At 31.9% G+C, this 16,973-nt stretch overlaps 2 protein-coding genes across 2 annotated transcripts; both read left to right on the forward strand.

The window, feature by feature from the left end:
* Positions 1-200: 200 nt before the first annotated feature.
* On the forward strand, positions 201-4,772 carry LOC129307775 (inositol transporter 1-like). The gene is made up of 6 exons (XM_054948678.1): positions 201-480; positions 1,165-1,235; positions 1,884-2,219; positions 2,848-2,955; positions 3,055-3,240; positions 3,799-4,772. Exons 1-6 carry the CDS (start codon positions 333-335, stop codon positions 4,447-4,449), a joined length of 1,500 nt encoding a protein of 499 aa, XP_054804653.1. The 5' UTR covers positions 201-332; the 3' UTR covers positions 4,450-4,772.
* A 3,340-nt stretch (positions 4,773-8,112) lies between these two features.
* LOC129308333 (uncharacterized) lies at positions 8,113-8,892 on the forward strand. Its single transcript, XM_054949416.1, has one exon. It carries the CDS (start codon positions 8,113-8,115, stop codon positions 8,890-8,892), a length of 780 nt encoding a protein of 259 aa, XP_054805391.1.
* The last annotated feature ends 8,081 nt before the right edge of the window (positions 8,893-16,973 follow it).

The following is a 16,973-nucleotide window of genomic DNA, read 5'->3' on the forward strand; positions in this document are numbered from 1 at the left end:
CTTTACAGCAAAGAACTACTTATAGGTCTCTTGCAAGTGCATTAGGGGTTAATAAGACATCATTGATCAGACTAAAGAAAAAAGGAGTTCTATGGCGCCATACTAGTGCAATCAAACCACATTTGAAGGAGTAAAACATGCTTGCTAGATTAAGGTGGTGTTTGTCCATGCTAGAACAAGAAAGCATACCAAATGATTTAACTTTTCATGGCTTCCCACCCCTCATTGTATTTCTCTTTTTCAATTCTATGAATCTCCCTGGTTTCACTCGCCATTTCGGGTGTAAATATTTGCGCTGACTTAGATAGAGTGTTCTTGTTTCGTGCCCGACGATGACGATCGTTATGCAGTCCGCGCCAGGAAGCTCAGGGTATTTAGATTTACACCCTGAGAGGAAAGTGTCTCTTTTCAAGAACCCTTATATTCTGGGACTCACTGCCGCTGCCGGCATCGGGGGACTGCTCTTCGGTTACGACACAGGTAAACAAAGATTGGTTGACAACTGCTTTGTCGATGAGTGGAAATAGAATAGCGATTGATTAAGCTTTACAACTTGACCATATTTGGTTCAACTTAAATTCTTATTATCAGTGTATTTGGTAAATTTTAATTTATTCTTGCCTCCTTTCTATCATTTTTATAATCATAGCTTTGTCCTTAGCAGCGTTTCGGTAGATCAACCTAGTCTTGTACTGGTAATTTTTATGGTATGCAACGGACAAAACTGAGAGTTTGGAATTATATCCGAAGAAAAGTAAGCAACTAACCTCCGTATTGCATAGCATCAAGGGTTTATCTATCTATTTGTTTATATCAAATCCAGAGCTATGGAATGACATGATTTGTTGATAGTTAACATATGCTCCGCGAGCGCGCCCGAGCGCACACGCATTCTTTTCGCTTTTCTATGTAGCGGAACATTCAGAAGGGAGGGTTGTACTGAAAGAAATTTCTTTCTTTATAACCCAGGTTTCATGTAAGTTTTCTTGAAAGGTACTCAAGGCAACGGGAAGAATAAATTTCTCCACAATTTCTTATTATTATTCTTTCATGAGAAGAACCATTTTTATTGAAAGTGTTGCTCATTCTGGATAACTTGGTTATTCTCTGATTTAAAATATATATATATATATATATATCATGTGGGAATGCTGTTTATTATAGGTGTTATATCAGGAGCCCTTTTGTATATCAAAGATGAATTTCAGGAAGTCAGAGACAGTAATTTTCTACAGGTACAATATTTTCTGTTCTCTTTCAATGTTGCTGAGTTAGGAAGTAGACTTGATCGTTCATCAATCCAACTGCTTTATTTATATAATGTATTACTAGGAAAAAAGTGAGACGGTACATCTAGGGGAGAATAAGAATTCTTATTACGAAAAAAAATGAAAAGAAAACAGCAAACAAAATTTCTCGGGCACAAGAAGTTGTCATTCTTTTCAATTCAGTGCTCGAAATTTCCTGGAAACTTGTTTAAGCAGATCGCTTAAGAGAAGCCATACACACAATTGTATCTAATAACTAAAGATGAGGACAAGGAGACATTGTTGATGATATTTTCATTTTTCTCCAACCAAATACATAAGAACATAAACCACGTATTATCAAAATTAATATTAGTATATATAGCCCATTGGAAGCCATATTGTTCATAGAGTTGTGCACAATTTAGCTTCCAACCTCAAGCTGCACGCATAGGGCCCAAAATATAGTTGTAATGAAACCATAGCAATATGGCATTATTATTCTTGCAGAGATCTTTTAAACATTTCATGACAAGCTGCTCAGATGCGAAAGGGCATGCCAAAATTCTAAGATTTGTCAAGAAAATTTTTTAATGTGCCTTCTCATTGGATCAAAATGTTTACCTGTGTTGCCAGGAAACAATTGTCAGCATGGCAGTGATTGGTGCTATCATTGGAGCAGCAGCAGGCGGTTGGATCAATGATGCTTATGGAAGAAAGAAGGCCACACTTATTGCCGATGTTATTTTTACTATTGGATCGGTTGTCATGGCTGCTGCACCAGATCCTTATGTTCTCATATTGGGTCGCCTTTTGGTTGGTCTGGGTGTAGGCATAGCTTCTGTCACTGCACCTGTGTATATTGCAGAAGCATCTCCATCAGAAATAAGAGGAGGGCTAGTAAGCACAAATACACTCATGATAACTGTGGGACAGTTTCTTTCCTACCTCATAAATCTTGCTTTTACGCAGGTCAGTTTTCAATTTTCATGCTGCACCTTTTGGATTTGCTTTCTGTAACTTGCAACAATGTTAAGATTATTCAAGCTTAGCATACAGTTGATGGTTATAACTAGTAGAAATTTTAAAATTTTGCATGATGCCAAGCTCATTGTCAGCGCACTATATGAAGATCAAGAATCGTTTCAGTTTCTTTGCTCTTCATTTCTCTTGAGAATACTATTTTTAATAAATGCAATATAAAAGCTTTGCCTAAAGAATGACAGTTCAAAGAATCCAAAATTATTTGCCTAAGCAAAAGCTGATGATTTGTAATTATGCTGTCAAATGTCAAGCTGCTTGAGCTGGAAAGTCAAAGTACTTGGTTTCTAGGTGTCAGTACTCAGTTCAGTTATGAAGTGATTAAGTATTGACATGCCCATGTTGATTTAGTATGCTTACTACTGGCCATTAATTGAATACTCTGCTGACATTTCTTGCGCTTTTCAGTTTTTCTAAAGTTTTAGGATTTAGTGTTCAAAACCTCAGAAACAAATTACATGAGAAGAGATGGAAAGATCTGATCTTGTGTCTATGCATATCTGTTTCCTACTCTTTGGTAATATTTCATTGAAAACTTATCCCATTCTTAATCTGTCAGGTCCCAGGGACTTGGCGATGGATGCTGGGAGTTTCAGGTGTGCCGGCAGTTATTCAATTTGTCTTCATGCTTTTCCTACCTGAATCCCCTAGATGGCTCTTCATGAAGGTACAGACATGCATTATTGTGCAAAAAATTATGTTCAAGAGGTTGCCTCCAAACGACATCAATCATAAAGCCATCTTATAATTTTGCCTCAATGTGCAGGACAGGAAAAATGAAGCTATTAATGTGCTGTCTAAGATCTATGACTTTGCTCGGTTAGAGGATGAAGTTGAATTTCTTAGAGTTCAGTCAGAGCAAGACCATAACAAAATGAGGGAGATCAGATATTGGGATGTTTTTAAATTTAAAGAAATAAGACTTGCATTCCTTGCTGGAGCAGGGCTGCAGGTAATGAATTTTGAGCAACTTGATAAGTATACGATGTTACAGAAAAATATACTGTTCCAAATTTAGGATGACTATTCTTAAATGCTCCATGCTATTGAAACTTGAGGGTTGACAGACTTGTAGTTTACTAGACATGCTGTGGGGTGTGTTTGGAAATAAGAATTTGAATGCCACACACAAGACAGAGACACGACCTGGGTTCATTCAAAATGATCGGCATTGGGGTAAAAACAGAAGCATAAACTGCTTAGTGAGTGTGGACTTTGAAGTTACTGAGTTCTTTGAACACACTTTGCTTATGAGTGTTTTTAGAAGAGATCGTGGTTGTGTACTTAAAACATCCTGAATACTTGTTTGGCATTGTTTTGTATGATGATCAAATGTACCTTATTTCATGATGCGTTGTTTGTTGTTAAATGCAACTATCTCTGATTAAGCCATTTTAGGTTCAAATACCTCCGTTCTGGAAGCATAATGGAATTTGGCTCTGCACTTGAATGTCTATGATATCATTCCATGAAATTAGAAGTATTCCGATAACATCCCATTGTTGTGCAGGCTTTTCAGCAGTTTACAGGTATAAATACAGTTATGTACTACAGCCCAACGATTGTCCAAATGGCTGGCTTCCACTCTAATGAGCTGGCTCTTCTCCTATCCCTCGTAGTAGCTGGCATGAATGCTGCTGGCACGGTTCTTGGCATCTACCTTATTGACCATGCAGGCAGGAGAAAATTGGCTCTTTATAGCTTAGCTGGAGTAATCACAGCTCTGATCCTCCTAACTATGTCATTTTTAAACCAAACATCTGACTCTACAAATGGATTATATGGGTGGCTTGCGATTTTGGGTTTAGCCCTATATATTGCCTTCTTTTCGCCCGGGATGGGGCCTGTACCATGGACCGTAAACTCAGAAATATATCCTGAAGAGTATCGTGGAATATGTGGGGGAATGGCGGCTACTGTAAATTGGGTTTCAAACTTGATTGTGGCTCAGTCGTTTCTTTCAATTGCTGCGGCTTTAGGGACTGGTTCAACCTTCTTGATTATTGCTGGTATAGCTGTGCTCGCTTTTCTCTTTGTGGCCTTGTACGTGCCAGAAACCAAAGGATTAACATTTGATGAGGTGGAGCAGATATGGAGGGAAAGAGCTTGGGGCAAGGACCCAACCACGCACAGCCTTCTTCAACATGGAAATCAACCCTAGCAGGGTAACATTTCTCATGTTCATTCTCTACGTACATGTTATGGCATGGTGAGGGGATATGTATGTATGTATGTATGTATTCATGCGTCAATAGCTCTGGGACAAGAAGAGAAATGTTGCCGAATGAGGGAAGGGAAGGGGAGATTTGTGTGAGGAAATAGTGTATAGATGAGAGCATGCAAAAATGATTGCCAAGTGGAAGTGGGGTTATTGGCATATTCATTTTAAGAGAAGGTAATTGCGACGACACTGGTTTGTATTTGTACTGATAAATGTAATCATCCATATTCTTTCAAACAATAAATTTTCAGGTGGCCGGATAAGTGAACAGAAAGAAATAAATCTGTAAATGGGATTGATGGTGTTACGTGGTCCCATCATCAACTTATGGACTGCCAGTCTGCTACTCGGTTAGTCGGTTAGAAAACGGGTTAAATGGTAATTGTACTCTCAATAATTTTGCTGCCAATAACAATTGAGGCGTGGGGACCAAATCGCAGAACGAGATTGGATACCAACGAGGACGAACCCCGTAGGGTGCCAACACATAAAACACGTGTCTCCAAGTGTGCCCTTTTCGTTTTTTTTTTTTTTTTGGGTTGAATAATCCAAGTATGCCTCTCTCTCTCTCTTTTTTTTAAGGAAAAAAAAAAGTCTTGCCCTTCCTGGAGCTAATAAAAAAATATTCTAGTGAGATTTTGCAAATTTTACTTGTAAAATAATACCATTTTTTTCACTATAATCTAAATTGTTTAGTAGTATATTTTTGAAGTTTATGTGAAAACCACAAAGTGATAATTTTTTAGTAGTAGTAACAATAGTTTCAAGCTCAATAACAATAAATTAGACATAAAAAAATAAATTCAAGGATTGATTATCATCAATATATCTATAAAACTTTTGGAATGTTAAATTTAGGTTTAATGACAATATGTGATTCGTTTTAGTGAATTATAAACCACCGATGATAATATGTTCTGTTTCAGTTTATGCAATTGTGCATTGTCAAACTCTGACTTTTTAATTTTAAAGAAAATTAATCTTTTAGTCCTTCAACTTTTAAGTCTCTTGTAACTTAATCCGTTAACTATAACTCGTTGTGACTCAGTCCCTTAACTATAATTCATCTATAACTCAGTCCCTCAACTTTTGAATCACTTATAAATTAGTCCCTTAACTTTTGTTAATTTTTTTTCATGTTAGCTTATACTCCCTCCGGTCCTATTTATAAGTCATATCTACCAACCTCACCAATACCAATGCAACAACAGTATAAAGAATATTTATAAATGAAATTCCAAAATTACCCTTCAAATAAAAAACTACAAAAATCCAAACAATATAATATTATTTTCTAAATAATTCTCTCTCATAGTACTGTACAAAAAAGTCTGTCAGTCAAATAAAGTCAGTAAAACAAAGGCTGTCATCTGTACTTGGCGGGAAGGCCAAAATGAAATTGGTGGGAGGGGAATTTTTGGCCAGTTACATTCTTATAAAAATGACAGAAAAAGCAAATTGAACAAAAGAACAAAAACGCATGACACCACAATCTTCTTCAGCTTTCCACCACTGCCTTCCACCATGAAAAATTACTGCACACCTTTTGATTTAAATGCTCCAGCTGAGGAAGATGGTGGGGACAGCAACAACAGTTTCTTAGACTTAAATGCTCCTCCCATGTGTGAGAATGTCTACCTAGACAACAATCAAAGTGAAAATCCACATGCAATCAATGAAGAAAGAAGTGGTAAGAATATCTATGTTTATGAAATTTAGAGTATTCTCATGTAAAATTTAACTTTCTAGTATCTATATTCAGTTGTTGAGAAGAATAAAGCTATCCAAATATAATTTACTTAAGAGTAATAATCACTTTTCATACTTTTTAAACATTTCAAGGCCCTTTAATACCTCAGCCAGCCTATCACAGATATTCACATGCTTATTAAGAAAGTAAATGTCCATATCAAAATATTAAAAGCTTTTTAAACATCCCAAGGCCCCTTAATACCTCAGCTAACGTGCTTATTGACAGCTTTTCACATGCATTGTAACATACTAAAAACTTTAAATTACAGATCAATCAAGATATCTTCATAGTTTATGCAAGGAAACTAATATATACATCAAGTTATAGTACTATAAATGTTCGTTCAAATATTTAAAAGAGACCCAGCGTAAAAGTGCTAAAATGTTATAAGGAAAAATAAAATTCATAAATTTTGAATATGGGCAGACAAACAGGAAACTTGCAGAAGGAAAATTTGAATATTTAAAACATTTAGTTATAACAAATTAGCCAGACAAAATGCAACAGATGTTAAAAATTAATATTAATATGAACAGTATACTTATAATAAAAACAAAAGTATATTATCAAAAAGAAGAAGAAGTAAACATTTTCTATATGAAAGTTTCCTCAACGCAAACTATGGACCGTGTTTTTTCTTTAGAGGAAATTCTAATAAAGTTACCTGATTGCCTTGGGAGGAAGCACTAATAGAGTCCAATCCAGCTGCTACTTTCTCAACAACTGCCTTGTCCGATGATTTTTTCTTGAGGGAGTTGTAATTTAAAGAAGCTAGAGAGCTTGTCTTGAGGGAGTTGTAATTTAAAGCACTTAATACCACATCTGTAATTTAAAGTACTTTCATTAAATCCTAGGTGACAAGTAATTCAGAACAGAAAACCTTTTTTCATAACAAAGAGAAATATCTAGGCTTTAATTTTTGATAATAGAAGTTACAGCTGCCATACCTTAAACTGGCAGCAAAGTAGCAGAGTCATTGACTTGATTTTCTTGTTTTGCTTTTTTGAGACTCTTAACATTAAGCTCTAGATGGATTTTCTTCTTTAACATCTTCATCACCTACAACATTACAAATTGTTTGATCAGTTGAATACATGCGAATCCCATATAATTGAATGAAACTCTCTTACTATGTTCCTTGAAAATAAAGGTTATTTTCATTGAACAAGTGTAAGAGCTAGAAGATTAACTTATTCACTGTATATTAAGTCATGCACATAGAATTTTATATTTTATATAGAAAGTAGGGTGCACATAAACTTGTATAGACTTTTAATATCTAGTATCAATACACTCTTGAAACAGAGACAGATATAGGAGGCAATATAATTGAATCATCAAGGCAGCCACCATGTAAAAGAAGGTTCTTGTCAAATGAAGAACGTGTAGCCATTTGTAAGATTTTGTTACACTCAAGTTGTGGAGGTAAATTGAGCAGCAGTACAACAAGAGAAATAGCTTCAGCATACTCAGTTTCAATGAGAGTGATTCGACGCATTTGGAATCAAGTTAAGGAAACAGGTGATGCAACTCATAGAAAGACAAATAGGTGTGGAAGAAAGGGACATAATGTGAACATAGAACAAGTCATGGCAATTCCTTTACAGCAAAGAACTACTTATAGGTCTCTTGCAAGTGCGTTAGGGGTTAATAAGACATCATTGATCAGACTAAAGAAAAAAGGAGTTCTATGGCGCCATACTAGTGCAATCAAACCACATTTGAAGGAGTAAAACATGCTTGCTAGATTAAGGTGGTGTTTGTCCATGCTAGAACAAGAAAGCATACCAAATGATTTAACTTTTCAATCAATGCACAATATAATCCATATTGATGAAAAATGGTTTTACATGACAAAGAAATCCCAGACCTACTACTTGGCAATAGGGGAAGAGCCACCACATCGAACATGCAAAAACAAGAATTATGTTGGTAAGGTTATGTTCCTAGTTGCTGTGGCTAGACCTAGATTTGATGCACAAGGAAATGAAATTTTTTCTGGGAAGATTGGGTTGTTTTCATTTGTTATAAAAGAGGCAGCAAGGAGAAGGAGTGCAAACAGGAGCAGAGGCACAATGGAAACAAAACCAATCACGTCAATTACAAAAGAAGTGATGAAATCTTTCTTAATTGACAAGGTGTTACCAGAAATCAAAGCCAAATGGCCAACAAGCCATGCAAGTGAAACCATTTATGTTCAACAAGATAATGCTCCTTGTCACATTCATGATAGTGATGTGGACTTTCGTATGGCAGCAAGTGATGGTGGGTTTGATATTCACTTGATTTCCCAACCCCCAAATTCCCCTGATTTGAACATTTTAGATCTTGGTTATTTTAGAGCAATTCAAGCACTACAACACCAAGAAGCGCCTAAAACTATAGATGACCTTGTCAAGGCTGTAGAGAAGTCATTTGAAGTTTACACATCCAAGCAATTGAATAGGATCTTCCTCACACTACAAGCTACTATGATTGACATTATGAAGGACAAAGGTTCAAACAAGTATAAGCAAGGTCATTTGAAGAAGGATATGATAGAAAGAAGAGGTGACTTGCCTAATCAACTTAAGTGTAATCCCTACCTAATTGAAGAAGTTTTGGAGCACTTAGCACAAGTGGATAGATGATTGAGATTAAAGGGTGGATGTTTCTATGCATCCTCTATGTTTTGGTGATTAATATTTTGTGTTACAATTTGTTATGTCAATTGCAACACATAATATTAACAGTTAATATTTTGTAATAGATGCTATTGGCAATGAAAAATGATGTCAAACAACCCCTAATCATAAAAGAATAAAACTGATCAAAGTTAAACAATATTAAACAAAGAACCCTTGATCATAAATTTATTTTGTAAAGAAATAGTATTCATTTTGTAAACAAAGAACCCTGATCATAAAAGGAATAATATTTTGTAATCAATTTATTTTTTTTCTAATAGATGTTAAACAAAGAATATAAAGGAAGAAACTGATCTAAGTGATGAAAATCTGAAGCAATTGATGCAAGAGAAATTAATTCACTGCTACTGCTTGCTCAATCAATAAAACAACCCCTGTTTCACCATATTTCACAATAATGCAGCTTATGAAAAAAACAAACTTATTATCAAACAATGGAGACATTTTTACCTTTCCCCCCTTTGGCCCTCCCCATTTTGATTCTGAAATGTAACTCGGACAACATCTTACATAGTCACAATTATATTTTTTGGTGACAAATCTATAATTATATTTAACACAAAGCTACCATACTTAGTTTAGCTGCCAGTAGCCAGGGGCTTAAGTGGTTAACAGAAATCTCATGTTTAATATCAGTAGGATCATAACAGGGTACGAACAAAATATTGTAGATTACCACAATAGGATTAACACAATATAATATCATCATCCATCAGACCGTGAGCATCCCAGACCTACTCCTTAATCAGCATAAGCTTAAATTCTAGATTAACCCAAATTACACAAAAGGTATAGAAATTTAAGACAAATCAGAGCATATAATGTAAAGTATCATACACAAATCGCTTACGGTCTTTCTCTTCCTCAGTCAGATGTGCATAGTCTTCCTCAGGGAATGGAAACTTGTTCAAGTCGAAAGGGTAGACTATGTTCTTCTTTTCACTTGCTTTTGTAAACTCCAGCACTGCATCGCCGTCACTCACGTCTTCACCATCCTCGACTGCCTCTTCGTTCAAATCAAACGAGTGAGCTTTCTTCACACGCACAGCCTCAGCGAAGTTAGAAGATGTGAAGGAAGAACCAATCGGACGAGGAGCCCTCAAAATCTTTCGACTCAGAGAGTTTACCTCTCCACAAAACTCGAGCGGCCGTGAATCTTCTTCCCCAGTAAGAGAATCGTCCACTACGCATGCCATTAGCTGATCCCACGACAGACCCTCAAAACGCTCCTCCATCGGACTTGAACGGCGAGATCCAGAGATATTGGACACCATAAAATGATCGGCGACACTTGTGCGAATAACAGCAGAAAAGGAATTGCAACAGAGGAACAATGAGCTCGGCGGCAACGACGAAAGAGGCGATCGACGAAAACCGAGCGAAGATGGTGAGAGAAAAGGACGAAGATAGGGTGAGAGAAAAGGACGAAGACACGGTGAGACAGGACGCCAGTGAAATGTTAAGGCAGCCGAACGAAGATGAGTAAAGTAGCCAGGGATATTTTTGGAATTTTACTTTAAAATGGGAAGCCTTTACCTGTCAGTGCCTTATAATGGGGACCAGATATCTCTTCAAAAATTGGTCTTATAATACGGACCGGAGGGAGTATCTCACATCAATGAGTAAGAGGAGGGTATTTTAACATAATATATGAGCATTTTTTTATCCCTTTTATTTGATAAGAATTTTTTAAAAAAATTAAAAAATAAAGACTAAGTTATAGGTAAATCAAAAGTTAAGGGATTGAGTCACAGCGAATCACAATTGAGGACTGAGTTACAAGTGAGTTAAAAGTTAAAAGATTAAAAGATTAATTTTTTCTTAATTTTATTATTTTTATATTTTTAATTTATAAAATCATGTCAATTTATTTATAAATTTAGATTAGATATAAATTTAGTTAAACTTATGAGTTACTCTTTAAGTTTATTCATTTTTATGTTTTTATTTTTTTCAAAACCGTGTCAACTCAATTCTAAATTCAGTCTAGATATAAACTTGGTTTAACTTGCTAAACTTATCAATCTTTTACTACGTTGAACTAGTTACGTATATATTATATAAAACTCGATTTATAAAAGCGGTAGAATTTGATTTAAAGAAAAATAAATATAAAAATAAAAAATTAATATTTATAAAAAAGAAAATACCAAAATTTAATTGTCTTATTTTGAAATTTTTATATTGAGCATGATAATCTATCGATGTACATGAATTTAATTTCAATGATTTATATTTAAAGTATATTTATATTAGATTATGATCATATTTTATATTTTAATTATTTAATTTTATATTTTATTAATTATTTATTAATAGAGGTAAACTTTTATGAGTTCACAGTTAAATTTTACATCCCTCTCTAAATTTAAGTTTACTTAAACTTGCAAGTTAACAACTTTGCATCTGAGTTATTGATAATAATCAATCTATCCCTACACTACATAAATGTGTGCGTTGGGATTTATAAAATATTAGGATGGTTAAATACAAAACTACGCATGAGTCCTAAGGAAGAGGTTTATTTACAAATAACATTTTAATTTGTAAAAATATTTTTAAGTCCATTGAGATTTAGTTGTAATTAATTTCTTGAAAAAACATATATTTTGATTCTTATACTTTGCTTATGTTTTGTTATAAGTCTATATACTTTTTTCTAATATTTTGAATCCTTACACTTTCTTTTTCTGGTGCTCTAAGTCCCTAAATGAAGAAAGTATAGGGACTCAAAATATTAAAAAAAAATATAGAGATTTATAACAAAATACAAACAATGTACAAGAATAAAAAAATATGTTTTTTCTAATTTCTTTTATAAAATGACACAAGTATCTTTAACACATCCTCTTAATTGATATTGACCGATTGGCCAAAAAAAATTGGTTTTGACCCGCGTTACAAATGAATATCGGCTGTTAATAGCTGTTCAAAGGAAATAATTTTTTTTATAAATTTTAATATTAATTGTTAATGCCGTTATGGAGCATTTACAAGTCAATTTTTATATTTACATGTTAAATATTTAAAATTTAAAAATCAACTACTTAGGGTCCGTTTGGATTTCAGTTGGGTATAATAGATTATGAAAATAATTGATTAAGTGGTAGATTTTAATCATAATTGATTATGTTATAACGCAATCTGTTTGGATACTTATGTTAGTAATTTTTTTAAAGATTCAAATTTTATTAAGAAAAAAAAAGAAGAGAAAAAATTTTGTTTTAGTTTTATTAAATTTTGTGCTTTTTTTGTGATTTTTTTCTTGGACTTTTTATGTAATTTGCTCATATAACTTTGTAACAAAAAAATGCAAAAGCGGAGAAGCTGAGATTTGAAGCGTTGGGAAAAAATCGATTTTTTGGAAAAAATTGATTTTGGTAAAAAGTGGATGTTTGGGTAAATTATGGCTTAATCGATTTTTTTGCCCTAAAATCGATTAAATCCTCAATCCAAACGGACAGTTAGATTTACAAAAGAATCTAAGTATTATTCGTAATTGTTTATTTGTAAATTTCAATGACCAAACAGCGATCCCAAATCGTCGATCAATATCGGCAAGTAACCAATCAATATCATCAAAGCAGGGTAAGCCAAGAAATATATGTTGTCGATTGATGAAGGAAAGGAATTAAAGCTAAATCTCTATAAAAAAAAAAAAATTGATGGTATGTTTGGGTTAATGAAAATTTAAATTTAAATTAAATCCCTTATTTAGATACATAAAAATTTTTGAAAATCCATTTCTTATTCTTTTTTTTTAATTTCAATCTCTCCATATATTTTAATCATTTTAAATACTTGTTTTCTTCGTACTTTTACCATTACTGCATATATGATTATTACATGTTTTCTCATACTTTATTCTCGTATTTTATCAATTAAAAAATAAAAATAAACTCATAATTTTTTGTCTTTTGTTTTTATTTTAAATTTTAGTCCATCTCTCTTTTTTATTTAAAATTTTTTAAACTATTGATATAAAAAATTTTAAATATATGACTTTTAAATTTAGAATTCAAATCCAAATCAACTAATCCCAATGCTACCTAAAAGTATTTTAACAAAATTTATATGGGAAAATGTCATCTGAGAACCTTGAAAAATTTTATATCAATTGAAAATCTTGAGATTTTGATATTACATCGCGCTTCTACTTATATTAAAATAAGTTTTTACAGAAAAAGGCCGTTTTATCTCTAAAGTTTAAAATAATAACTCACTAACAATTAACAACAATCCATTTAAAAAATAAATAAGTCAGAAAGATTGATATGGCATGTTGAATTAAATAAGCTTTACATAAACATATTCATTTGAACTTTAACAACCACTTCAAAAATAAATAACGTAAAAAATTGATAGGACATATTAAATAGAACAAGTGTTATCTAATTTTAGAATATTTTTTTTATAGGAAAACAAGATTCTACAAGATGACCATAAACACTGTATTTTATTTAAATATTTTTTAAAATTTAATAAAAATAATAATAAATATTTAAAAAATATAAACATAAAATTTACTCCTTTTAGGATTATATTTTAAAAATAATAATTAATAAGGTTTAATTTTATTTTAACTTGGATAATCTTTTATTAGTTAGGACCTTATTTCTTTTAGTTTATTAAAAAAATAATCAAAAAATATAAAAGTATAAAAATAAAATTTAATCCTTTTTAGATTATATTTTTAAAAAAATAAAATATAAAAATAAAATTTAATCCTTCTAGGGATTATGTGTTTTTTAAATAATCTTGTTTAAATCTTTAAAAATTTCTCATAAATTATCTTAATTATTTAAAAATATTGAGAGTCAACTTTTGAGAGTTAAATTTCTCTCCTTAAATCTTATTTTTTATTTAAAAATGTGTGTGTGTTAATCTAAAAATAAATTAGAAAAAAAAAATAATATAAGGCTATCACCACAGTCCAGAAAGAAGCAAATCCTTCAGCGAGAAGACCATAACAGAAGGGGCAGGGAACGCTAGAAAAAAAAAGAACCTGCCAAACACGCATGCATGAAGAAAACACAAGGAGATCAGACTCGCAGGAGACGCAAACACACACGAAAAACACACAGAAACACAACCATGTAAAAACACAAAACAGAGAGAAGAAAAAGAGGAAGGAGAGAGCAAGAAAAACAGAGCACAAAAAGCAGAAAAGGAGGATCCGAAAAGGAGAGGAAACGGATGAGAGAAAAATAGAAAAAGAGAGAGCTGGACAGTGTTTGACCGAGATCCAAACAGAGACAGGACGAGAGAGAGAGAGAGAGAGAGCAATGGCGAAGATAAAAAAAAGGAAAGAGACCGAGGGTAGGAGGTGGTAGAGCGTTCGAGCGAGAGACGAAGAGCGAGAAAGGATCAAGTGGGGAAGAAGGCTATATCTGGGAGAGGCTTTGAGCAAGAGACGGAGAGGGAGAAGAGACGAGAACGAATGAGGGAGAAAGAGAGAGAGAAGTGGAGAGGAGAATCTAAACAGGACCTGATTTTTGGAGGCTAGAACCGAGAAAGCAAGAAGAACAAAACGCATAAACAGTAACATGCATGCACACGTGGTTTTTGGATTGAACGAGATCATCATTTTCTTCTTCCCTCAATCATACGAGTTCGGGATGTTTTACAAGCGACAAGGGTGCAGTTGGAGAAAGAGTTGTGCTTGGAAGACCTTCACAGGATGAAAGATCTTCCCTTATACAATCTCTTGTACCATTGGCAATAGCTATTCTCTTCTTCCTCTGCTCCTCGCTTCAGAATCAGAAACACGTTCAAAACTTGTAAGTATTTTCGACAGCCACATGAATAATATCCACGCTGAACTTCTAGGAAAATAGGCATCAGCTTTCCTGCAAGTAATTATGTGATGAGTAGGAGGTTGAGGTGATGAAAGTGTTTTCTTGAGAGAGAAAGAAGAATGCATATTTAGAATCACAGGCTACTCAAGTAATATTTAAATCATGTCATCTTTTTTAATCTAGATTCATTGATAAACATATATATATATTAATAGATATTAAGAGTGTGGACTGATCCAGATGTATGTTTAGGCATTAAAAAATTTAGAAATTAAATATTTTTATGTAGAATTTAGAACATATCTAAAAGGCGTTTGACAAAATTAAAAAAAAAAAAGAGCCTGTAAGAATATTGTTGATAATTTATGGGATTGATTATGGTTTGAAACTATATCTATCATGGTTACAATCTTGCTAAAAGTTTATGCCAAATCTAAATTTTTTTTAAGAATATATCCTCAAGTCAAAAGAATAATGAATTGTCAAAATAGTTATTTTTCTATTCTTTTCATTGTCTTTATTGCATAAATTGTTTAGCTAACTATAATATTATGCACCAACTGCGAATGCAAATATTTCGATTATCTATTTGTCGTGTGAGTTTTTAAAAATTTTTGTAGGTATTTAGAATGATTTCATACCATGTAAATCAATAAGATTTTCTAGGTATGAGGATCAATCTTGTAGGTGTTTATATAAGTTCCAAAGTTCCATTATTAAAATTAATTTTTTTTTATAATAAATATTTAAGTCCCATGTGAGATTTCAACAATCTTCATAGACAATTAAATTAATTGCCTAGGATAATAAATTCTCGCACATATCATGATTCACAATTTATATGGTAAATAAATAAATAAATTTTATAAATAAAATAATAAACGTTTTTATAATTTTAATTAATTAAATTAATAAATTTAAATTATAATTATATTGTTTAATTAGATTTTTTAGTCATGTGAGATTTTTGAAACTCCGTAGACCTTTAGAATAATCATACTATCGTATGAGTCAATAAGGCTTCACAGGTATAACGATTAAGATTTTTATATTTAAAAATATACGTTATATAATTATACATTAAAATATATTTAAAGTGAATATTATTTAATTATTTTATTGTGTGAGACTTTGAATCTCTGCAGATATTTAGAATAATCTCATATTGTGTAAATCAATAAGGTTTTGTAGATATGAGAGTAAAACTTATATGTTAATATGAGTTTCAAAAACCTATCATTAAAATTAAATATCTTTTTACAATCCAAATTAATATTTTATTTAAGTCTTAAGTGAGATTTCAAGAATTTCTATAGAGACTTAAATTAATCACATTATCATGTGGGGTAGTAAGTCCTTGCAGATGTAGTGATTATTAATTTTTATAATAAATAAGTAATTTTTGTAAATAATCATATAATACACAATTTAAAAAAATTAATTAATTAAATTATTGTATTTAAGTTGTAATTACATTCAACGATTATCTCTTTTAGTCATATGAGATTTTTAAATCTCCATAAATTTTTAAGATAATCGTATTATCATATAAGTCAATAAGACTTTACAGATATAACGATTAAATTTTTTAAAAATATATATAAATTATATATTAAATCAATCAAATTAAAAATATATTAAAGTATATATTATTTAATCTTTTATCGTATGAAATTTTAAAATCTCTGCAGATATTTAAGACAATCATATTACTGTATAAGTCAATAGGGCTTTACAGGTGTGATGATTAAAATTTTTTAAAAACATATGTGTGTGTGTGCGCGCGCGCGCGCTTAAACAAATTATTCTTAATACTTCAAAATATACATAATAATATAAATAAATAAATTAAGTTATTAAACTCTTTTATCGTGTGAGATTTTGGAATCTTCATAGATATTTAGAATTATTGCATTATCGTATGAACTAATAAGGCTCTGCAGGTATAGCAGTTAAATTTTCAATCATAAAATATAAAAAAATAATAAAAAATATTTTCTTTCCTTATTCCAAAAATTTAAAAATTGAGAAAACAATTGAAATTAAATTATTTTTGCAATTTAAAACACACATATCAAAATTTCAAAAATTATTTTATTTTTAAAATAGTAAATTATTTTTAATTAATTTTTCTTCAAAAAATATTTTCACCAACAATTTTCAAGCCTGAGTTACATAGATTTTGATCCCTATCGCAAGGTATGTAGGCCTTAAAGTCTGATTCTG

The sequence above is a fragment of the Prosopis cineraria genome, unplaced genomic scaffold (assembly GCF_029017545.1).
Source record: "Prosopis cineraria cultivar Desert tree isolate PC_DT_omini unplaced genomic scaffold, ASM2901754v1 PC4, whole genome shotgun sequence".
Classification (NCBI taxonomy): domain Eukaryota; kingdom Viridiplantae; phylum Streptophyta; class Magnoliopsida; order Fabales; family Fabaceae; genus Prosopis; species Prosopis cineraria.

Bases quoted from the DNA above. Each gene is read 5' to 3' on its own strand.
- LOC129307775 (XM_054948678.1), top strand. From the start codon at position 333: ATGACGATCGTTATGCAGTCCGCGCCAGGAAGCTCAGGGTATTTAGAT. The intron at 481-1,164 runs GTAAACAAAGAT...TGTTTATTATAG, and splicing joins GCTCTTCGGTTACGACACAG to GTGTTATATCAGGAGCCCTT. The intron at 1,236-1,883 runs GTACAATATTTT...CTGTGTTGCCAG, and splicing joins GAGACAGTAATTTTCTACAG to GAAACAATTGTCAGCATGGC.
- LOC129308333 (XM_054949416.1), top strand. From the start codon at position 8,113: ATGACAAAGAAATCCCAGACCTACTACTTGGCAATAGGGGAAGAGCCA.